The sequence below is a fragment of the Hyperolius riggenbachi genome, chromosome 5, assembly GCF_040937935.1.
Source record: "Hyperolius riggenbachi isolate aHypRig1 chromosome 5, aHypRig1.pri, whole genome shotgun sequence".
NCBI lineage: Eukaryota > Metazoa > Chordata > Amphibia > Anura > Hyperoliidae > Hyperolius > Hyperolius riggenbachi.
The window spans coordinates 230,746,115-230,771,453 of record NC_090650.1 but is presented as its reverse complement, the minus strand read 5'-3'; the positions used below and the strand labels follow the sequence as shown (position 1 = coordinate 230,771,453).

The 25,339-nt window shown below is 42.2% G+C and overlaps 1 protein-coding gene across 2 annotated transcripts in view; it reads right to left on the bottom strand.

The window, feature by feature from the left end:
• Positions 1-25,339, bottom strand: part of ANKH (ANKH inorganic pyrophosphate transport regulator) — a 183,427-nt gene that overhangs the window by 56,217 nt on the left and 101,871 nt on the right. For both annotated transcript variants that reach the window (XM_068234590.1, XM_068234591.1), the window contains exon 2: positions 7,991-8,207. In XM_068234590.1, the coding sequence (XP_068090691.1) occupies positions 7,991-8,207 (217 nt within the window). The remainder of the gene's footprint in view (positions 1-7,990; positions 8,208-25,339) is intronic.

Here is a 25,339-nt window from a genome sequence, read left to right as displayed (position 1 = left end):
AACAGACTGGGGGTGGAGGCGCCCAAAAATAGGTAATGTAATTTAAAAAAAAAAAAAAATGGTGGGAGAGTGTCTTTACCACTCAAGATGGAAGAACCCAAACCACGGGGTTAATATAAAATGATTTATTCAGCACGATTAAAAGGACAACGCGTTCTACGGGGTCTCAGCCTGCTTCTTCAGGTCAATACAAGTGCCTTTAAAATAGGGGTCACAAGCATGGACACCAGAAATAAGATTTCTGGCATCCATGTATTGACCGGAAGAAGCAGGCTGAGACCCGTGAAACGCGCTGACCTTTTAATCGTGCTTAATTATTTAAAGCGGACCCAAACTGAACATATTTTTTAATTCAAAATATTTAGTTGCACCACTAATACATACACAGAAAAATAAACACTCCTTCAAGCGTTTCAGTGCATGTTTTTTACCCATCTGTTTTCATAACTGGGGTTATACAGGTGGCAGTCATCAGCAGATCCTCCTTTGCCAGACACCACCTACTCCACCAGTTTGCCGGATTCTGCCCCGGCAATATGAAAAGGAAGGTAGGGGTTATTCCAATAAATGTAAAATATTTTATATTTGTCATCATGCAGCTGAAAAAAAGGCTGCTATTTATTATAATTTAGAAAAGAGATTTTATTTCTGCAATCTTGTATTTTTAATTTGTGTCCACTTTAATCTTTTTACATTAACCCCGTGGTTTGGGTTCTTCCATATTGAGTGGCAAAGACACCCTCCCTCCACCATATTTTTGTTTCATTACATTACCTATTTTTGGGCGCCTCCACCCCCAGTACTATACATTACATCTCCTTTGGAGGTGTTCACCTTCCGGGTGTGGTATTTTCTACAACCAAGAAGGACCAACCAGGAATGTGACCATCCAGTTCCAGTAGGACCTGGAATACTGAGTGGGGACAGTTAATTTTCCCATTGGCGATATACGGTGGTTGCAGGGACTGCAACCCACCTTTGTGAGTATAAATACTCTTATACTACAATCTAACATTTAATACCCCACAATACTGCACCATTTGGCTCCTGGTCTCTACTTGTTTTACAGGTGACCGTGGTATCCCCACAGTGACCACCCTTTCTATTTGTCTGACAGGCAGTCATCTGCAGATCAGATTCACCAGGATGGATCTGAAAGATTAAGAAATAATATCTTTCATTTGGCTCTTTTGTGATTTTTTTTCCAAAAATTATCTGCAGATTTGATCTTTCACTTTTCAAAGATTTATCTTGTGTGTACCCAGCTTTAGTATTCAACATCTGTTGGCCCTCATACTAAATGGAAGCTGGTAAAATTGGTCTGAGCTTTAATTTTCCAAGGACTTTTATTTCATGTGTGTACTTAGCGCAAGGCCCATTTTAAGCCTTGTACACACATCCAATTTTGATAGGCCAATGACTGACCAATTTTACCTCCTCCATGTAGTGGATATTTTTAATACTATGAATAAATTAGTAACCTCCTATACTACACAGAAGTGGTAAGATCGGTCCTTGATTGCCCAATCAAAATTGGATGTGTGTAGTGAGGGGCTCACAAGTAGTAACTTGTAATTACCCACTTGAAAATGTGTGATTCAAATGAGGCTTAATTGCCTCAGCTGTGTGCATGGGAGTTAATTACCCAGAATTCCGTCGGCTTCTAAGCATCCCAAACGTCTTGCACCCCTTTAATAATAAGAGAACTCCTATACATCTGTCCCTTCCAAAAAAATGAGCAAAATGGTATATCAGCATCACTTACCCATCCCTACAGAGATAAAAAAAAAAGACCCACAACATAAATCTATAAACACACAGGTTTTAAAGGTGGTTTAAGGTGCGTACACATGCACTACATCCCGCAACGACGGGTCTTTCAGACCCTCCCACTGGGCGGACGCTCAGCCAACAGTAATGCGCGTGTACGTGCTGTCGGCAGACTGATAGGGCTGTTTGCAAACGATCCGCCCAGAGGATCATTCAGAAACAGCCTTAATCGTTCAGAAACAGCCTTATCAGTCCGCCGACAGCGCGTACACACACACTACTGTCGGTTGAACGCCCGGCCCAGCAGGAGGGTCCGGCGGAACCGTTGTTGCCGGCGGTAGTGCATGTGAACGCACCTTAAGTGTATTAAAATCCAGTATTCATCTATCTATCTCCCATTGTGTGGTAATCAGTGATGGACTGCCGCTGTGCATTTGCTGCAGCTGTGGCTTGCATTTTGTCATAGGTGTGAGTGTTTTTGATCCTGTCTGAAATTTTGCTTATGCCAACCATCTTGATTTATGAAGGACTCATGTTTGAACTTAAGTTGGTGTACTTATATTGTTGACCTAAGTGTGTTTTCCATTAAAAAAAAACATGAAACATGAAGCTTTGCTATTTCCCAATACTGTACTACAGTACAGGTGGTTAATCCTACTTACATATGTGTTTTTTTCCCTGGCATAGTATGGCTAATAGTTCCTCTTTAAAAGAAGTATACTATCTTTGACAATCTGTAGGTAGGTAGATTCATTTCAATTCGTAATTTTCTAAGTAGCTTGCAAACTGAAAAAGTGGACCTATGGTCTAAGGGCTGAATTTCTAAGATTGAATTCTAAACAGTGACCATGACAGTGTGACAAAAAAAATCCACTATATTCATCTACAAAAAAACAAAACAATAGACTTTCAAACTTTACAACCCTGTCTTGTTACTATAACAAAAGGACTGTCTCACTTAGTCTCAAAAAACACTTCAATTTTATTAAATGTCTGCATAACAAAACCCCCCATCAACCCCCATAAAACCGAGCCTAGGAGTGTGTACCAGCCTAGCATACACAGCCGGCCGTGTCATTCATGCTGCACAGCCAAACTACACCATTCAATCACAGAGCTACACTCCCGGGAGTTTCCAGAATATAGTAAGTCTCCTGATGTATGTGCTATGGCCTTAAATCCAGTTCCATGTCCAGTACTGCACATGATCTATAGTAAACAGTCCCAGATCCAATCCAGATACAGTCTTCACATATAGACGTATACAACTACTACTGTGCTGTCTTGTCATATTAAAAGTTCATTCAGGGGGAGTGATGGTTCAGCATGCAAATCATGTTAGTCCATGCAAGGGGGGGTCCCAGTTAGCATAAGCGACCACTTATATTGCAGCCAGTCATAGGGCATTAGATGATTTTAGTAACACATGGAGGGCTGGCGCCTAACCACAGCGTTTTTCACTACCCTCATATGCACACACAAGATGCTCTGCCCTGTGGGCTCTCACCACCTCCACAGGCTTATGGGTCCTTCCTGGCAACTCTTCGGGCCCCCCTCCGTTCGGCTATCTGCCTCTTTAAGTTTATGTGGGCGGGGAAGACTACAGCTAATAAGGACTGCAGAGAATTTGAACAGCCTAATACTGAATTAACGATAGCAGATAGGAGATCACTGGTAACGCTTGAGTCACTTTCTGACCTCAATACAGTTGAATCTGATGAAATAGATAATAGAACCTTGTCTTTTACAGACCTAAGACCAACATCAAAATATTTTCCTCCCCTATCACTTAACCCGCACCTGAAAACATTTGCTGAGGCAGTAGAACATGACCTAAAGTACCTAAACTGACGCCCAAAAATAAAAGATAATCTGTCACCAGACGAATATGAAGCACTACAGGAATTAAAGTCCTCTGAGGAAGTCATTGTGAGGCCCAGTGACAAGGGGGGCAATGTAGTACTGTGGGGAAAGGAGCTATATCTGGAGGAAGTAAAAAGACAATTAGGTGACATTGAGGTATATAAAAAGCTGACCTCTGACCCATTCCCTCATATCATCAAAAAGTTGAATAACCGGCTGGATCAGGCCCTGACAGAAAATGTTATTAGCAGTGATGAGTGGCGTTTTATGAAGGTAGACAGCTATCGCACGCCGGTGCTGTACCTTTTACCAAAATTGCATAAAAATGCCGAGATACCACCGGGTCGTCCGATAATTTCGGCGATAGGGGGCCCTTTTGAAAAAGTGTCCACATTTTTGGACACGAATTTACAGGGATTTGTTGAAGGTCTACCGTCGTATGCACGTGACACGGGACATGTGTTATATTTGTTAAATGACCTACAAATATACCCTAACGACCTTCTCGTCGGCATTGATGTAGAGGGATTGTACACATCCATCCCACATAAAGTGGGTTTGGGAGCAGTGGAATTCTTCTTAAAGAACGTTGGAGGGGTACAGTTAGGGTGATGCCAGCTTATTATGGATTTGTTGCAGATGGTACTTACCCTTAATTGTTTTAGATTTGATAGGACCTTCTACCGCCAGATCAGGGGGACGTCAATGGGCGCGGCGTGTGCCCCGGCCTATGCGTGCCTCCATCTTGGCCTGTGGGAGCGACAGGAGGTATACGCAAGTGTGGAGTTTGGGGTGCACGTCGCGGCCTGGATTCGATACATCAATGACGTCCTCATGGTCTGGCGGGGCACCATGGAAGAACTAGGTGTCTTCTTGGATCACTTAAATATGAATAAAAGAAACATTGTGTTAACCCATACTATTGGTGGAAATGAGATACGTGTTTTGGACCTAAAAATCAAGAAAGATCTTGACAGAATCAGGACTGAGACTTACCGCAAACCAACTGCAGGAAACACTTTCCTGCATGCCTCTAGCTTTCATCCTTCTTCCCTGCTGCAAGGTATTCCTGTGGGACAACTGTTGCGGGTCCACAGGAATTGCAGCGGAGAGGAGGATTATGAGAGGGAGGCTGAGGAGATGTGTGGTCGCTTTAAGCGTCGTGGCTACAGTAGAGAGGTGCTTGAAAGGGCAAAACTACGGAGTAGTGAGACCCCAAGGGAAAGACTCTTGACACAGGACAAGAAAAAGAGGACACCGAGAGATGAAGTAACAAGGGTAGTGATGCAATATGGAACCCACTGGAACCAGTTGCGGAGACTTTTAGCCAAACATTGGCACCTGTTGAGACTTGATCCCAAAATAATACAGGTAGTAGGGGATTACCCTCATATGGCGGCTAAAAGGGCCCCTAACCTGCGTGACATGCTGGTGAGGTCTGAGTTTAGATCCACTACAGCACAATCGTCGCGCATGTGGTTGGGCCCCTCGACACGCCCCAATGGAATGTATTCGTGTGGGAAATGTACAGTCTGCCATCTAGTGGATCGTGTGGGAAGTTTTTCAGACTCACAGTCTAGAAAGTCTTATGATATTCGGTCTTTTATAAATTGTGAGAGTAAACTGGTGGTATATATGATCACATGTCCGTGTGGACTTAAATATATCGGAAAAACGACACGCATGCTAAAACAAAGAATTCAACAACATGTGGGGAATATCAAAGAGGGGGATGAAACTAGCCCACTAGGCCTGCATTTTAAACTTTTCCATCAAATGGACCCTGACTCACTGAGATTTAAGGGGGTTATTAAAATGCCTGTTCCACCAAGAGGGGGGAATTTGGACAGACGCATATGCCAGATAGAATCAAGCTGGATTTTTAGATTAGCTACAGTAATCCCGAGGGGTCTGAACTCTGACTTACCACTGTCCCCTTTCTTGCCAGAATAAACAAATATATATAAAAAATACATATCCCCTGTGTTCAGTGAGAGAGATGTTTGGTTGAGTGAGTGATAAGGCTCCCCCTAGGCATGACGATATTACCATGGATCCCCTGTAGTGAGATAACAATAGTATACAGGTCTCTGCAAGGTGGTTGGCTTGAGGGTATAGACTATCTGTAGCATATCTATATACGCATACATGAGAAGAGACCATGCAGGTGTATGTATGGATGTGTATAGAAAAGGAGACCATATAAGGAGGTGTGCGTGAATAGCTGGGATAGGTCTAATTGAACTTTTATGTGGATCATACTCAGCATGATTGTGAAGAATCTCTTCTGAACTGACTTTAAATATTATGCAACGCTATGATCATCTTCAGCTGGGATAAGAGATGGTGAACTGAATGACCAATGGTCGATGAGCAGAGGCGGAGATACGCAAATTAGGCAGGAGAGGTTGGCTTTTAAAAACAACATGACGGCGCTGCTCATGTGACCGTCTGAGGAAGCCCGAGGGGCAGGCGATACTAGTCACGGGAACGAGCCGGAGTGACGTCACACGCTGACCGGCGCATGGATCCAGAACTGCGTGGAACACTGCTGGCGGCATAAGGGGTTGAGAGGAGGAGGAGGCGAGCAATAGCCGAACGGAGGGGGGCCTGAAGAGTTGCCAGGAAGGACCCATAAGCCTGTGGAGGTGGTGAGAGCCCGCAGGGCAGAGCATCTTGTGTGTGCATATGAGGGTAGTGAAAAACGCTGTGGTTAGGCACCAGCCCTCCATGTGTTACTGAAATCATCTAATGCCCTATGACTGGCTGCAATATAAGTGGTCGCTTATGCTAACTGGGACCCCCCTTGCATGGACTAACATGATTTGCATGCTGAACCATCACTCCCCCTGAATGAACTTTTAATATGACAAGACAGCACAGTAGTAGTTGTATACGTCTATATGTGAAGACTGTATCTGGATTGGATCTGGGACTGTTTACTATAGATCATGCGCAGTACTGGACATGGAACTGGATTTAAGGCCATAGCACATACATCAGACTTACTATATTCTGGAAACTCCCGGGAGTGTAGCTCTGTGATTGAATGGTGTAGTTTGGCTGTGCAGCGTGAATGACACGGTCGGCTGTGTATGCTAGGCTGGTACACACTCCTAAGCTCGGTTTTATGGGGGTTGATGGGGTTTTTTTGTTATGCAGACATTTAATAAAATTGAAGTGTTTTTTGAGACTAAGTGAGCAGTCCTTTTGTTTAAGATAACCCATATCACTTCTAGGCTCCCCCTTTAATTTTGGGGTTTCACACTATCCGCATATTTTGATGGGCGCTGGATACCATTACAATTGACTGTCTTGTTACTAGAATTTTCTCAGGGTTTTGCTCTTTTAAATTTTCCGGAAAGCCCTTGTGGGATTCAAGTGCTGCTTAACTGCCTTAGTTGCCTAGATAAAAACATATTTTTGACCATTGCAATATAAAAAAACGACTTTACTGTATCCATGCTTATCTCATCATGTCACATATCAGTTCAGGTACATTTTAGCAAACTTTAAGTGTACCTGAGACCTTTACTATTGGTATATTAATACTTAGCAGGGGCTTCCTCTTGCCCCATGGGGTGCGTGGGCTCCTGCACCGTCCTCTCCGTTGTCTTCTTATCGCTGCCAGTAATCTAGCCAGTCACGGGCAGTCGTACATTTATGAAGATGCACGACCCGGCCGGGAGCCCCAGTTGCAGTCCTACACCTGGAAGCGTTCTGCGCCCATGCAATACCACTGCAAAGGTGGCATGTGGCTAAGCTGTGCATGCGCAGTAGAGCAAGGCCGGCAAGATTACCCGCAAAAAATAAGAAGACAATAGAGAGGACAGTGAGGGAGCCCATGCACGGGGCTGTGGAGTCTGTACAAAAATCATCCGACTCCGACTCCTCAGTTTATGAAACCACTCCGACTCCGGGTACTCAAAATGGCTTAGACTCCACAGCCCTGCCTATGCACCTCATAGGGCTAGAGGAAGCCCCAGCTAAGTGTTAATATACCAATAGTAAACGTCTCAGGTTTCCTTTAAAGAGGAATGAAAGTGTAAATATGGTCCTAGATGTAAAGCTCTGTGTTAGAGCTGCCAGGATTAGCGGTTGTCAGTGGCAATAACTCACCCGCACGCCCCTAATCATTAGAGTTCTGAAACTCCACCCCCCTTCATCTGAAGTTATCAGATAATATAAGTATCAAAAGTTTCTGCAGTGGAATCTACAGTAACCTAGTTAATATACTCAATAAGAAGCATCCATCTTTTTTTGCACTTACACTGCATAAAATTCTACAAATTAAACTATTTATATTTCTCCATTTATAAAATGCCAAATATACTGTTCTAGAATAGTGGATGCTTACCTATGAGGATGTGAAAGACAGCTGCCACAATTCCAGCCACAACCATACATAGTACGGCCTTCATACGGTCCTTTTTACTGTTCACAAACACCAGACCCACATTTTTAAAGTCACTCATAGGACCAGTGAAAAACTTCATCAAGGAGTATGCCAGGCCATAGCTAGCAAGCATCTCGATGGCATCTTCTTTGACAGCAGCAATACCCCGGTTTAAGGCCTGTAAATAAATAAGAACATCTGTGAGACGATAATGCAACTACAATATTGTACAGTGTGCTTATTGATTAATACAGAAAACCATTCTCCACTTCAGGCTCATTCACAATATTTGAATGCATGTCTGCAAGCAAGATGGTAAACCTTAGATAGATAGTTCTCAAATGTGTGCTTAGCTACACTTATTTTACGTGGTGAAATCTCACATTTCTGCATGCAACACACTCTACATGGTGAGCATGCAGTGTAGTAACCAGTATTATTCAGGGACACCTTAGGCTTGGATCATACAAGTTCTGCAGCCCCACACTTTGAAAAAGGAGGCTTGTATAATAAAAATGGCATACCTTTTAGTATAATTATGTACTCTCTCCATAAAAAGGAAAAAAAAACACAAATCAACAAGCTAGGAACCACAAAACTAATCTACGAAAAGTGTTCATTAAGAAGGGGAGGACATGATTCTGACAGTAAGAAAGTCCTGATAGAGCTGTGGAGAGCACCACTATTTGATGATGACTATCTGTTATATTAACTTGTTATCCCTTATCCAGAAGGGGGAAGATTAGTATTTGTACAAGCTAGAAAAAGAACTTTAATAATTTACACACACAGGGATAGACTGCTGATGGGATAGGAGAAGAAGTGAGAACAGCTTTCTCTCCGGTAAAAATGCATTGTCATCGCAACAGGAAATTGAGCAACAGGAATTCTCCAGCCAGGTATTTTAAATGTAATTATTGAAAAAAGTAGACCCATGCAATTAACAAAATCTTGTGTATTAATAATAATAATAATAATTATTATTATTATTTATTTATTTATAAAGCGCCAACATATTCTGTGGCGCTGTACAATGTAAGATAACAAACAAAAGATAAATAATGATACAGACAATGATATACATCAAATATGAACAATTTGATTTAACATGATGACTAAAATGTATAAATGTCTAACAGAGTGCAAGCAATTAAATTAATAATATTCTATGACACAAAAGCTTGAGAGCCCTGCCCTTGCGAGCTTACAATCTAAAGGAATGGGGTGCATATTTAAGACTATGTGTATTTAACCACTTCAGCCTACAGACCATTTTGCCTCAACATCAAAAGCCATTTTAACCTGTCAGCGCTCCCCCATTCATGTGGCCATAGCTTTATCACTGCTTCTCACACTTGAATGATCTATATCTTGTTTTTTTTCAACACAAATTAAGCTTTTTGTGGCCGATACTTGTTTTCAGTAATTACTTTATTTTCTATGCATTCTAAAGGCACATGCAAGAAAAATAAATGAAAAAAATACACAATGTCTCCAAATCCATACCCTATAGTTTTAAAATAAGCAATGCTAGTATAAATAAAACCCACTCATTTTGTCTGCCCATTAGTTCCGGCTATCACAACATTTAAATGATGCCCTAGTACAATGTATGGTGCCGATATATTATTTGGAAATAAAGGTGTATTTTTTCTGATTTGGGTTTTTTTGTGTCCATTACATTGCAAACCCTTATATACTAAAATAACAGTAATATACCCTCATGACATACATATTTTTTAAAAAAGCTGAGTTCCTAAGGCAACTATGTATGGATTTTTTTTACTGGTTTTTTTATTTCTTTTATTGAAGGTGTGTGGTGTCTGCAATTTAACTTTTTGCACTTGATGGCGCTAAAAACACAATCCTGATTTACCAGGAAGTGTTTCATTTTTATTTTTTTGTTTACTTTTGTTTTGCTACATTCTTATGAATGGACATGGCATGGCCCCTGATTGGGTTCATGTCCATTCATTACAGACGTGATTGGTTCAGGGAAGCCTTGCTTCCCTTTCCCAACCACCGACTCAGAAATACGGCATGGTATGAGTGGCAGTTGCGCGCGCATTGGCCACTTAAACACTGGACGCACAGTGTACTATAGTCGTCCAGATAGGCTGCAGTGGTTAAAAAATGGCAGGTTAAACTTGAAATCTTAAGCTGCATACACATATCCAATCTCGATACGACAATTTTACTACTTCCATTAAGTATGAGAGCTTACCTACACAAATCCGTTCAAAGTACAGGTAGTCCTCGGTTAACAAACGAGATAGGGACTGTAGGTTCGTTCTTAACCTGAATCTGTTTTTAAGTCAGAACATTGTGCCATCTCTGTCCCCTGAACCTCCTCTGTGCCCCCTGTGCCTCCAGTGTCCTCCTCTGTGTCACCTCTGCCCTTTGTACCTGTTTATACAAGTTTAAAAGCCATTTTTTCTTTGATTTTTTTAAAATCGTTTTTCTCAAAAACTACAAGTCCAATTTGTAAAAAAATTTTTTGGGGGGGAGCTTGTTCCCATGGAAACAGAAATTACATTCGTATCAGCGAGTCGTTCGTAAGTCGGGGACTACCTGTATTCAAAACTGGTTGGCCTTCATACTACATGTGCTACTATTTGAAAATATCTGTGTCAGGGGGTACTTGAAATAGTTTTTACCATACCAGAGTACTTGATGAGCACAGGCTTTCAAAAGTGGTACATATCAAAGAAATGTTGAGAAAAACTGCACTATAAAGGTGGCCACTAACAGTCCAATTTCTAGCGAAAAATCGTTCTAGCGATCAGAAATTCTGCTTGAATTGGAAATATTGTAAATAATCTCAATTGGTGGGCACAATCGATTTTGAATGATTATAAAAATAGTCGTCCGATTGGATTTTCATCAAGTCGAAATTTGGATTTTCTTGTTGGTTGTGACAGATAAGAAGCAAACATTGGTTCGTTGATCTTGTAGTGAGTGATTCTTCTTCCGATCTGATCACTCAAACATGTTTTTTTGCTAGAAATTGGATTGTTAGTGGCGACAATAAGATAGATAAATTATCAATAATTAGCCACCCTGCACTAAACATTCGATCAGATCTAACTAGAAGCTTCCTACTAAGTATCTCATTTTCCCCCTTTTTTCGCTCAGGCACATTTTAATATTGGCCATCAGAAGTGTAAGTTTAAAGGGAGACCTTGGCAGCAAAAGGGTAAATAGATTTTAATTATGGTAAATGCAATTTTTGTTATTATATATAATGTTTAATGCATTACAATTTACCTAATAATGTATTTTTGCTTTTAGGCTTACATTCCCTCCATCAGTTCAGGTCTACTTTCATATTCAGGGGACCTGTGTTAGTGATGATCCCTCAGAATATCCCCTCAAAGTTGCAGGTATTTGCTGTCCAGATACATGGTGTAATTTCATTAAAACAGAATTGTACTTTTGTGCCAGAATTCAGGGAAACAGTAAAAAAGGGCGCAGGTGGCTAGTGGACAAATCGGGCGCCGCCATTCACTCCCATAATAAATATCGTTTACTGGGCGTCGAACAGGAAAAAAGGGCGCCCGAGAATAATAATGTTTTCCAACGGCGCCCGAAGATTTTTAATGTTTTATAACTGCTTGTGATGATTTACGTTTCCTATTTCAATAAAACATTATTTTAAATGTTATCCCTTACTGTTTGTAAAACATTATTATTCACAAAATAAAGCGATCAGTACGTAACGTAAATTGTAATATATTTTATCCCTTACTGTTTCTAAAACATTATTCTACACACAATACAGTGATCACTAAGGAGGGTCTTAGTGTAAGGCTTGGTGGTGTATTCTCCACAGTCAGCATGCAACGCATGAGCTGGCGTGGAGGAGGTACACACACTAGCACAAGGAAACAGGCTATCCCTAGTATAGTGGAGGGGAGGACTGACTCCAATAGGAGATTGTGGCGCACAGAGCCGGTGCAGATCTGACAGCCACAAACAATGCTTTCGTTATAACGTCTCAGCGCAAAGTAGCGCTGAGCGCATAAACCAGAACTGAGGAGATCAGGACAGGTAGACAGAATGAACGCTTGCTAGCTAGCGGCTACTTAGCGACAGCAAGCGTCCAAAACCAGACAGACTGGAATGAGGCAGCCAATGCGATGCGGCGATGGCGTGCCTCACAAAGACAGGACAGGACAGTCAGAAAATAGCAGGATTAAGATAGATGAACGTAACACAGACAAATATACAATAAGTATGTTTTCCTAGCGTATTACAATTACAGCTATCAATGAAACTATTTGTAACGTCTGACTAACATATGTATATATCGGCAATGAACCGATATATGACATAAGCAGGAACGCTGACTAGGAATGGAGTAACACAGGGAACAGGACTCAGAAGGATTCGCTATCTCTTCGCAGAGATGAACGCAATCCACAAACGGTAACAGAACAGGATTCAGAAGGATTCGTTATCTCTTCGCAGAGATGAACGCAATCCACAAACAGAACCAGGAGCAGGGTAACTACCTCAGCACGGGTGGTCACGGTACGCGCAACCTACCAAAACATGCTGGAAAGCTGACTAACTGCACACAGGATATAAACAGTTCGTGTACGTATACATCAGCGACACTGATGTATTAACGTAACACAAATACAAGGAAAATAATAAACGTGCTGGTATGCATATATATTGGCAATGAACCAATATATGATGCAAAGACCAGCAAAGTATCTTTATAACAAGAAACACAATCGGGGGCTAAAGCGACAGCAAGGCAGGCTTAAGCTGAAGCTATGAAAACCCAAGGAAACCCTGCAGGAAGCAGATCTTTATACTGAGGTCATCCAATGGGAGCAGACATGCAGATTCCCACACAGGTGAATGATAATCAGTCACAAGCTGACAGCAGGGAAAGACAGACAAAACTATGCAGCTTGCATGGAAATAGATCAGAACTGCCTGAGCTGCAGCACTACTTCCAGCAATAGCTGCTGCAGCAGCGATCATTACAGTACCCCCGCCTTTAAAAGCGGATTCCAGACGCTTTTCAAAACTGAAATTTCCAACAAAACAGTCTGACTGATAATTCATGATGACCGGGACAGCCCGGCAAGACCGAATTCCAGAATCAGTCCCCACAAGACTGGACCCATCAGAACCAGAACCTACAGAACCATGCCCATCAGTACTACAAGCCCCAGTGTGACACCCATCAGAACCATGATTTCCAGAAGAAAGCCCTCCGAAACTCCCTGAGCGATACCCACCGCCTTCCAGGAACCGTTCAGAAACGCCAAAGCCTTTGCAATGCCCACCGGTACTGTCTTTACCAACACAAAACCCACTGTTGAACCAGTCCAAGGCACCAGGACAAGTTTTCTCAGAGACCTCCCAGAACACCTTGAAGCTCCAAAGAGATCCCCATAGGTCAGAATGCCCTTTAGGCTCACATGGAGAACTATCAAGAACCCCTATGGAACCTAGGGCAATTCCCGAGTCAGGGCCACAAGGACAAACATCAATATCAGGGCTTTCAGGGACCAGAACCATCTCTGGGCATGCAGGCAGACTGGCAACATCAGAACATGTTCCCACTAAGGAAGCATCAGAGCACGCTAACACCTTAAACACACTTGGGCATTCTGGCACACGAGAAACCTCTGGGCATGTCAAGGAACTGTGAGCCTCAGGGTCAGCCAAGACAGGACCAAAACCAGGACTGGCCAAAAAAAAATCATCATGACTAGACTTCGCAACTACTGGATTTTTACACGAGAATGCAGGATCAGACTTAGATGTCGCTGATTCCAGCAAAGTCAGTAACAAATCAGATTCAGGGGCACTAACAAGACAGGACAAATCTTCTGATGTATGCACTGAACCAGATAGGGACTCCACAACTACCTCTGGACTGGACAGAGACTCATCTAATACACTGGATTGGAGCTCATGAGGCGCTGCAGAACAAGTCAGCATTGCAGCAGCCCCCACTGGACTAGGCAAAACTGAGGAATTCCCTGGACAGGAAGGGGACTCTGGAACCTCTGCCACAGCGGCCAGAGAACCAGAATCTTTCAGGATACAGGGCTGGGTTTCAGGAACACACATCAGACCGGACTGAAATTCTGAGATTTCTATTATTTTGACCAGAGAATCAGAATTATCCATGTTACAGGGCAAGACTTCTGAAACATTCAGAGGACAGGGCTGGAGTTCCTCGGCTGTTACAACACTGGAGAGGGACTCAACATTGGTTAAATCAGACTGTGTACAGGGCAAGGTATCTGACACAATTGCTGACGAGGACAATATTTCAATGGCTTCTGCTTTGCTGGGCAGAAATTCATCAAGTTTTATTAGAGCAGACTGTAATTCCAAAACAGCTGCTAGACAAGTGAATATTACTGCAACACCAACTGAGGTAAGCAGTGCTTCAGCCTCCTCTGCTAGAGGGTTTAAAGTATCCAAAGTACTGGGTGAAGCATAAGACTCTGCGACCACAGCTTCACTGGACAGGATCACTGAACAGTCCATATTGCAGGGCAAAACCATGGAAGCACCTGCTGGACAGCATAATGATTCTGTGACCTGAGTTTCATTGGAGAGATCTACTGCACAATTCATGGTACAGGGCAAATTTATTGGAAAATTTTCTGAACAAGGTAATAATTCTGCGATTTCAGGTTCACATAGCAGATGCTCTGAGCTATTCACGAAACTAGAGCGAGGTGTAGAAACAGGAAGATCAAGACACAATGTTTGCGCATCTGAATCACCATTCATTTGTAAAATTGGAAAGTTCAGATGCTGGGGTTCTGAGTTTACTAGACAGGATTGCTGGGACTCGGAAACTGATGTAGTGCATCTATTGGCATCTGCTGGATCAGACAGGAGTTGAACTTTATTAACACAGGTAATTTCTGCAGAAGTGTTTGCAGAGACAGGCAAGATTTTTCTGGTGTCTGTTTCACTAAACAAAGAGTCATGAGTACTGGCTAGGCTGGACTCGGAAGTCAGCAGGACCTCTGGATTCTCTGCTGAGAAATTTGCGCAGGGCAAGGTTAAGAATGTATCAGTGGCTTCTGTTTTACTGGGAAGTAACACTGAGTTATCCATGGTACAGGGTGGAATTGCAGGAACTTCAATTTCACACAAAAAGAGCTCCGAATCACCTGCTGAATCAGCCAAAGGTGCTGAAGCAGGCGGGTCAGAACGCCAAATTTGCGAATTCGGAGTCACATAAAAATCATCCAAAATCAGTTCCCACACATCAATCAAGGGAGCCACACAGTCATACCTACACACACCAGCCTCTATTAGGTTATAGGCTGACTTAATGCATGCGTTCAATACCATTTCACTTTTTGCACTGTAAAATTGACAAAATGAACTTGAATCATTCTTCCATTCACAGACCAGGGCTTCCATCTCTCCCCTCTCGAATGGAGGATCCCATGCATACTTAACAGGCAGATCATGGTTTGCAGATATGATTGTGGCAGGCACATGTATAGGGTTAATTAGCAGGTGATTGGCAGATTCCTTATTCTTAAGAATCTCCAATACCTGTAGCAAGTGTTGAACTGTAGTGTATGCAAACTTTCCTTGCTTCACAAATAAGTTGATTTGTTCAATACTCTGTAATATCTCATCATAATCATACTCAGATAATTCTTTTAAACAAAAATCTTTATTTTCCCTAGCCAGGGAGGAAAGTTCATTAGTAGTTTCATAAGTCCATTTAACTCCCCTGAAAGACAATTGCATTTAATTATCTGTTAATGGCAGAATCTCATTATAGGTCTCAGTCGCTAAGGATAACGATTCTGCAGATTGGACACGTTTCTTAGAACGTTTGCGTTTTGCCTTTGACCTTGCGGTTTTTGGTGATTTATTCAAAGCTGCAGGAAAATTATCAGTAACACTTTCTGCTTGCTGCTCATTCTTGCAAGCAATTGAAGGAGCAGCTGATTGGCCTGCTGCCAGGAGTTCATTAAGAGGAAAAGGCAATGGATCTATGCGCAACCAGTTATGGATCACAAACGCTAGAAATTCCAGCGGTCTATCTTTCGAATCGGAATGATTGAGAACATCAAATGCCCACTGGAATAATTCCCCTTTAAACAAAATATAACTTAGTTGGAGTGCCCAGGTTGAAACAGGAGTCGCTTGGAGATCAGGATTGGTCAGGAACCTGGCACATTCAGAGAAAAACTCATTTTCTGTTTCAGAGCTAAGTTCTTCAAATTTCTTAAAGGAACAGGAACCATAATTAACAGTGTCATACTTTCTGGGAATCCCCCCCACAATGGGAATTGGTAATGGGGTTTTCATAATGTAAGGCTTGGTGGTGTATTCTCCACAGTCAGCATGCAACGCATGAGCTGGCATGGAGGAGGTACACACACTAGCACAAGGAAACAGGCTATCCCTAGTATAGTGGAGGGGAGGACTGACTCCAATAGGAGATTGTGGCGCACAGAGCCGGTGCAGATCTGACAGCCACAAACAATGCTTTCGTTATAACGTCTCAGCGCAAAGTAGCGCTGAGCGCATAAACCAGAACTGAGGAGATCAGGACAGGTAGACAGAATGAACGCTTGCTAGCTAGCGGCTACTTAGCGACAGCAAGCGTCCAAAACCAGACAGACTGGAATGAGGCAGCCAATGCGATGCGGCGATGGCGTGCCTCACAAAGACAGGACAGGACAGTCAGAAAATAGCAGGATTAAGATAGATGAACGTAACACAGACAAATATACAATAAGTATGTTTTCCTAGCGTATTACAATTACAGCTATCAATGAAACTATTTGTAACGTCTGACTAACATATGTATATATCGGCAATGAACCGATATATGACATAAGCAGGAACGCTGACTAGGAATGGAGTAACACAGGGAACAGGACTCAGAAGGATTCGCTATCTCTTCGCAGAGATGAACGCAATCCACAAACGGTAACAGAACAGGATTCAGAAGGATTCGTTATCTCTTCGCAGAGATGAACGCAATCCACAAACAGAACCAGGAGCAGGGTAACTACCTCAGCACGGGTGGTCACGGTACGCGCAACCTACCAAAACATGCTGGAAAGCTGACTAACTGCACACAGGATATAAACAGTTCGTGTACGTATACATCAGCGACACTGATGTATTAACGTAACACAAATACAAGGAAAATAATAAACGTGCTGGTATGCATATATATTGGCAATGAACCAATATATGATGCAAAGACCAGCAAAGTATCTTTATAACAAGAAACACGATCGGGGGCTAAAGCGACAGCAAGGCAGGCTTAAGCTGAAGCTATGAAAACCCAAGGAAACCCTGCAGGAAGCAGATCTTTATACTGAGGTCATCCAATGGGAGCAGACATGCAGATTCCCACACAGGTGAATGATAATCAGTCACAAGCTGACAGCAGGGAAAGACAGACAAAACTATGCAGCTTGCATGGAAATAGATCAGAACTGCCTGAGCTGCAGCACTACTTCCAGCAATAGCTGCTGCAGCAGCGATCATTACACTTAGGTTTAGGCACCACCAGGGGGGTCTTAGGTTTAGGCACCATCAGGGGAGTCTTAAGTTTAGGCACCACCAGGGGGGTCTTAGGTTTAGGCACCACCAGGGGGGTCTTAGGTTTAGGCACCACCAGGGGAGTCTTAGGTTTAGGCACCACCAGGGGGGTCTTAGGTTTAGGCACCACCAGGGGGGTCTTAGGTTTAGGCACCACCAGGGGGGTCTTAGGTTTAGGCACCACCAGGGGGTCTTAGGTTTAGGCACCAGGTTTAGGCACTAGGGGTTAGGGGTAGGTACAGGGAGGGTTACTTACTAATTTTTTTTTAAACGTTATTATGCATTTCAGTTTTTAAACGGAAGATTAACGTTTTCACAATTGCCGATTTCATGCACATTATTTAATGATTTATAACTTTATAAAACATTATTTATAAACGAAATATAGTACAATATATTTTTAAACGTTATCCATGCTTATCGTTTAAAACCCTGCGCCCTTTTTTCCCAGCGCCCCTTTTTAACGTACGCGGAATTCAGAGCTTTGAAAGGTACAGATAATCACAGGACATTTCACATTCTTGGCATGTCGGTTTCCTCTTGTATCTTAAAGGATACCCGAAGTGACATGTGACATGATGAGATAGACATGGGTATGTACAGTGCTTAGCACACAAATAACTATGCTGTGTTCCTTTTTTTCTTTCTCTGCCTGAAAGAGTTAAATATCAGGTATGTAAGTGGCTGACTCAGACAGGAAGTGACTACAGTGTGACCCTCACTGATAAGAAATTCCCCTTTTTATCTCTTTCTTGCTCTCAGAAGCCATTGTCTGCTAGGAAAGTGTTTTATAGTTGGGTATTTCTTATCAGTGAGGGTCACACTGCAGTCACTTCCTGTCTGAGTCAGGACTGAGTCAGCCACTTACATACCTGATATTTAACTCTTTCAGGCAGAGAAAGAAAAAAAGGAACACATCATAGTTATTTGTGTGCTAGGCATTGTACATACACATGTCTATCTCATCATGTCACATGTCACTTCGGGTATCCTTTAAATGACAGACCTAGGTTAAATGGTTTCTACCAGAGTGGCCAGAGTACAGAGATGGACAGCTGTAGGCAGGGTTTTTATGCAGCCAGAGAACATGCTTTCACTGCCAATAACAGAAAAGCTCCAAGGGTGAGGAGACCATTGTAACTATTAACTTTCAACTGAATGTTTCACTGTATTACATGTTAATATGAAATAGAATGTTAAGCTAATACAAAGCCAGGGCCAGGTGTAATTTGTTCAGCATTTTCAGTAGTGTCAGAATTGTCAGTAGTAAGAATAATGCTTACATTAAGCATTTAAGTAACATAACTAGAGTTGGGCGAACTGTTAGCGCAACTGCAGCCGAACTGTTCGGCTGCCCAACCTGTCATGTGGCTGTGGCTCTTACTACTTCCGGGTCGCAATGACCCGGAGTAGTACGTCTGCGCTGGCCCGGCGGAGCGCGTCCTAGATCGCGCTCCCGTTGCCGGGCACTCTCTGCGCATGTGTGTGACGTCAGTTAATTGGCACTAAGGGCCCTTCTCCACTGTGAGCGTTTGCGATGCTGAATCGCAAAATCGCAAATCGCTAGAGTTTGCTAAATAACATAGGAATCCCGGTAGGTATTTTCCACTACCGTGATTCGATTTTAACCAAAGCGCGATTGCGCCTTGGAGCGAATTTTACTGCGATTATGCTATACAGTGCATTGCATAGCAAAATCGCAATCGCAGGAAAAAAATTGGGACTTGCTGAATGGCGATCGCTAGCGTTTAGCACAAGCGCTAACGATTGCTAGTGGAAAAGGGCCCTAAGAGAGTCATTATGTAGATATTTAGTCTGTTAATTTATACACTATTACAGAGGAACTCCAGTGAAAATAATATAATAAAAATAACTGCTTCATTTTTACAATAATTATGTATAAATGATTTAGTCAGTGTTTGCCCATTGTAAAAGCTTTCGTTCCCCTGATTTTACATTCTGACATTTATCACATGGTTACATTTTTACTGCTGGCAGGTGATGTCACTGGAAGTAGCTGCAACTTGCTTTTTTGGCAGTTGGAAACAAGGTTCACAGACAGGAAACTGCCAGGAACATGGTCCTTACAGTTTCCTGTGGGAGGGGTTTCACCACAATATCAGCCATAGAGAGCCTCCTGATGATCTGTTTGTGAAAAGGAATAGCTTTCTAATGAAAAAGGGGGTATCAGCTACTGATTGGGATGAAGTTCAATTCTTGGTTATGGTTTCTCTTTAAGCAGTAGCCGACCGCGTCACGCCGATGGGCGTGGCCGCCGCGGCAGCCCCAGGACCGCCTAACGCCGATCGGCGTAAAGTCCTGGGGCTCTGTTTTGCTGCGCACGCATCTCCTGCTTAGTGGGTGGAGCGGAGCTCCGCCTTCAGTCTCCGAGCGGCCTTGGAGACTGTTAGACGCCGCCTAAGTACCTGTACAGCGCTGCGATCTTCAGCAGCGCTGTACTGGGGACAGCCGTGTGACACCCTCCTTAGCCACGGGAGGGGATCGGCTGTCATAGGCTGAAGCCACTATACAGGGAATTGGTAAAAAATGCACCTGCTATAATACAGGAGGATTGGTAGGGGATGTTTTTGGCTTCTGGGACAGGCATTGAGCGAAGCAAGTCTAGAGGCAATCGCTGCATTTCACCAGCACCAAAGCTCTATTTGGGACGTAGAAACTATTTACACCATGTACAAGAAAACAGGAAGCAAAACATAAACAAAAACCTTGCCACTAAATGAGCGACTAAAAAAAAAGCTAAGAATCCACTCTGCTGGGAGAAAAAGCCAGGAGTTCTGGGTATGTGTACTATCTCTGGCGTGTGTTTCCTTGTCAACAGTAGAAAATAAATACGTTCTCCAAACATACAATTTTTCTATTGGTCTATAAATGAACAAGTTACTAGCAGCCAAAGGCTATGGTTGCATTCGTTTTTGCTCCTCAGTAGTGGCCTAGTGGTTAGGACTCTTGCCTGTCTGCTCTAGAGTCATGGGTTTAGTTCTCATTCAGAAAATCATCAACAAGCAGTTTTTATATTCCGTTTGTGTGTATATTTTCTCTTGTAAACAATGTTATTGCCTTCACAAAAAATATATACCACAGTTGTATGAATATAGACTGCTTCTCCTGAATCTCGAATACTCCATAATCCTAACTCAGCCATCACAATGCGTGGTTCAGATGCAAATGTAACAGAAAAGGTTCTAAGAGCAAATGCATTATGTATTATTAACTGTCCAATAAGTGACTGCAATGGATTTCCTTATCACTCGTATGCACTGTGTTTTATTCTGGCATCCCACTAAGGCAGCAAATAATGGAATAAAGACGCTATAATTTGCATACAGCCATGACTGAAAAGTCTAGACAATATCAATGCACAAAAGAACTACCAGTAATGATTGATGTTATTACTTTCTCGCGGAATACCTGTCAGCCACGTGAAATGGATGCTACATGTCTGACTGAGCTTTCTTCAGAATATCAGATGTAGTTATCTAATACAATGAAAATAATTATAGCATGTAGAATTTAAAAAAAAAAATGTCATGCAGAATCCTGACAAAGCAGCATATGGATTTCCTTTCTTAATAAACTGTCTAGCAATTTTCACAATATTTCAGCAAATAATAAATATTCTCTTGTGAAAATCTCATATCAGTGTTTACAGTATATATAAGGTAACTTCATGTTGTAAGCAGTGGACCTTAGATATGTTGTGTTACCTAGAAACTGTTTTGAATAACTTACATAGTGAAATATCCATTGACAAACAGTGGCTGGATAGCGTACTGGTTAATTCCTCTGACACAGAAGACCAGGGTTTGAATCTCAGCTCTTCATGTTCAGTAAGCCAGCACCTATTCAGTAAGGAGACCTTGGACAAGACTCCCTAACACTGCTACTGTCTACTTAGTGCCCTAGTGACTGCAGCTCTGGCACTGTGAGTCTGCCAGGTGTGTTCTGTATCTTGACTTCATTAAGGTAGCATATAGAGGAAAATTCACTAATCACTGCTTAAAGAGACTCTGTAACAAAAATTTCATCCTGTGTTCTACCATCCTACAAGTTCCTAAACCTAATCTAATGTGCTCTGGCTTACTTCAGCACTTTCTATCACCATCTCTGTAATAAATCAATGTATCTTTCTCCTGTCGGACTTGTCGTCCTGTGTCTGGAAGGCTGCCAACTCTTTCGTGCTGATCTGTTATGCACACTCCCCTCTCCAGGCCCCTCTATGCACACTCCAGTGTGTGTTATTTACATAAGCCAGCAGCCTCTCTGCTCTCTGATATCAGTGAGAGCTGGATAAAAATCCTCCTCTGTTAGGCTGTGAAAGGAGCTGGCTGACATATACTGAGGAATTACAGACAGGAAGAAACCATCAGCCTCACAGCCTGTCACTAGTATTCAGTGTGGATGAGAGCTGCAGGGGGACAGAAGGTAAACACACAATTGATCTCTTGAGATTCAAAAGGAAGGCTGTATACAGCCTGCTTGTGTATGGATGTGAAAGGATAGCGCTGCGCCCACACCAGTAGCTGCAGACTCTGTACAGGGGTCCCAAACCTTTTTTTTTACTATTGTGTATGGATGTATTTTCTATGTGTGGACATACTGTACATCAACCTACTTCCTGTTTTGGTGGCCATTTTGTTTGTTTATAAACAAACTTTTTAAAACTGTTTTTGACTACTTTTAATGCGCGGGGAGTGGCGAAATTGTGACAGAGGGTAATAGGAGATGTCCCCTAACACACTGGTATGTTTACTTTTGTGCGATTTTAACAATACCGATTCTCTTTAATATATACCTGCGCAGGTAGATTTTCAAGCATTTCTGCAAAGTACACAATGGGCCAGTGTAACACAACACTGCATAAGGATGGTGTGCCATTCAGTAAACTGTGAATGCAATGGAAAAAATGGGGATGGGTAGGATGGGTGTTTGCCATAATAAAAAAACACAAAGTTAGGGCATTCACGTGTTTGCAAGCACACCTGCAATGCTACAGTGTGAAGGAGCCTTAAGCTTTACATTAAAGTATTAAGCATACAGTAAAGGGACAGTAATGGTGAGTTTAAAGTGAACCTAAACCCAATTAAAAAAATGAGTTTCACTTATCTGGGACTTTTACCAGCCCCCTGCAGCCATCCTGTGCCCTTAACGTCACTCCTGGATCCCCTGGTCCCCTGCTGCCAGCTAATTTCGTTTTCGCAGACTCGTAGTCGACAGCCTGCCACGCATATCATTGCACGCGGTACCGTGGTTACAGGACGCTATAGCGGGTGTTAACATGTATCTTTGTCCGCGTTGACACCTGCTATAGCGTCCTAATTTACTGTACCACAATAATGATGCCTAAAGAAAAAGTACTGCTAAATGGGAAAGGAGTCAATTAAGGTATGTCAGAAAGTAGGCAGAAGACTTTTGAAATTCTCTAAGGGCTGGGCCACTACAAGCCCTTTTGCAGCACTTAATGATCAGAGAATCTGTTAGATTGTTCTATTGTCTGTTAGATAGTTCTATTAGATTTGCCAAATACATGTTGACTACCCTTTTTAAAATGTTTATGAAGTGTCAAAGTGAAAAAGGGTTTTTTTTTCCAAAAGTTTGCATTGTTTTTATGGATGTATTGTTTTTTTGTACTGTGTGGGAATAAATGTTTAACATTAGAATTAAGCCCTATCCTTCCTGAAAAAAGCAATACCAAGATTGCCTACTTTGGAAAAAGTACAGAAGAACTATTAGCTGTGGAAGTGTAATACTTCCAAAGGCGAAAAAATGCTCCGGTACTGACAGCTGCTTTCACTGAAGGTAGAGAAGTGGTTAAATACTCATTTGTTCACCATGCCTGCCAACTTTATAGCTCCATCCTTCTCCCCTGGACCTACACTCCTCCACCCCTTATGTGCCGCTCTTGCCCAACCCTTAGATTGTAATCCTATTTGGAAGGGCCCTCCTCCCCATGTGCTCTTCTCCCCCACCATTTAGACCCAGTGACTTGTCTGCTATATTTATCCCTACAATGTAATCTACATACCATTGTTTATTGTTACATCACTATTTTGTGCACAATAGTTTATTGCTGTAACACCCCTGTATACCATTGTTTGTTGTTGTAAGGCCCCCCCCATCTATTGTACAGCACTGTGTAATATATTAGCACTTTATAAATAAAGTTAAATAATAATAAAAACAATATCACATTTCATGCAAATGGCAACTTTAAGAGACTCTGAAGTCTCCAGAAATCGAGGTTTTTACTTTAAAAACCTCATTAACATTATTGGCCCTCTTAAAACGCTGCAGAACCGCAGCTGAAAACCCCCTCAATCACTCCAAACTCACGGGGGTACATCGCAGGCTCCTTCCGCATAGAGGCAGCGCAGCTCTGCCTCTATGCGCGTCAATCAGCCCAGATCGCCACCTCTCCCCCACCCCTCTCAGTCTTCCTTCACTGAGAGGGGCGGGGAGAGGCGGAGATACGCGCTGATTGATGCGCATAGAGGTGGCAGCAAAATCCACGACCAAGAAAGTCGTGGATTTTGCCTGCCGAGTAAGGGGTGGGTTTGGGGTGATTGAGGGGGTTTTAAGCCTTGGTTCTGCCGCGTTTTAAGAGGGACAATAATGTTAATGAGGTTTTTAAAATAAAAACCTCATTTTCGGGAGACTTCAGAGTCTTTTTAAGGAGCTTATTGCACTGTGAAATAGGGGCAACTGTGTTTTTACACACATGACATTATTTTAGAACAAAAATGATATAAGTACTGTAAGGAGGAACATGCTATATAGTATGTTTTGGCAAACTGTAATTTGGCTTTAAGAACATAAACAACTAATGTGATCCGAAGCATTTTTAGTTCCAAGGTCAGGTTTGATTCATTCTAGTCACCTAGCAAGTGTTGCTAACATGGCTGTGCAACTCTAATGTAAACACGCTATAAAGCATTTACTAATGGAACATTACTAAACCCTAGTTATTCAACAGTCACAGATAAACATCTCAGTGATGTGACTGCCCAATGCTGTACATGACTGTCAGAATGTAATTGGTTCTTTATGCTGAAGGAAGAAATCTATATAGCATGGTATACAGATCCTAGAAATAGATTCTCAAAACATGATATATGGGTTAGGCTCAGAGGGTACTCAAAATAGTTGCAGTCAATTTATTTAAAGCAATCTTCAAGGGCCCGGACAATTCGTTTTCTAAATAAGAATTGGGTATGCATTGTATTTTCATATAGGCACATGGCTGGGACCTGGGAACTGTGTTTACTATACTCAAATTATACTATAGTTTTGACTTAGCAAAGTAATATATAAACACAACAAGTTCTCCCTGTGTCTGTGTGGGTTTCCTCCGGGCAGTGGGGTTTTTCCTCCCACATCCCAAAAAATCCCCAAAACATACATATAAGTTAATTGGTTTCCACCTCTTAATTGACCCTAAACTACAATGGGCATATGGCTATGGTAGGGATTAGATTGTGTGTTCCTCTGAGGAACAGTTAGAGACAAGACTCTATGTGTGTGTATATATATATATATATATATATATATATATATATTCTGTAAAGGCTGTACAATATGTTGGCACTATATAAAGTACTAAATAATAATCAATAATAACAGCAGGGCTGTGGAGTTGGAGGTGGAATCGGAATCAAGGAGTCGGAGTCTGAGCAATTTTGGGTCAGAGTTGGAGTTGAGGTAGGTGGTTTCATAAAC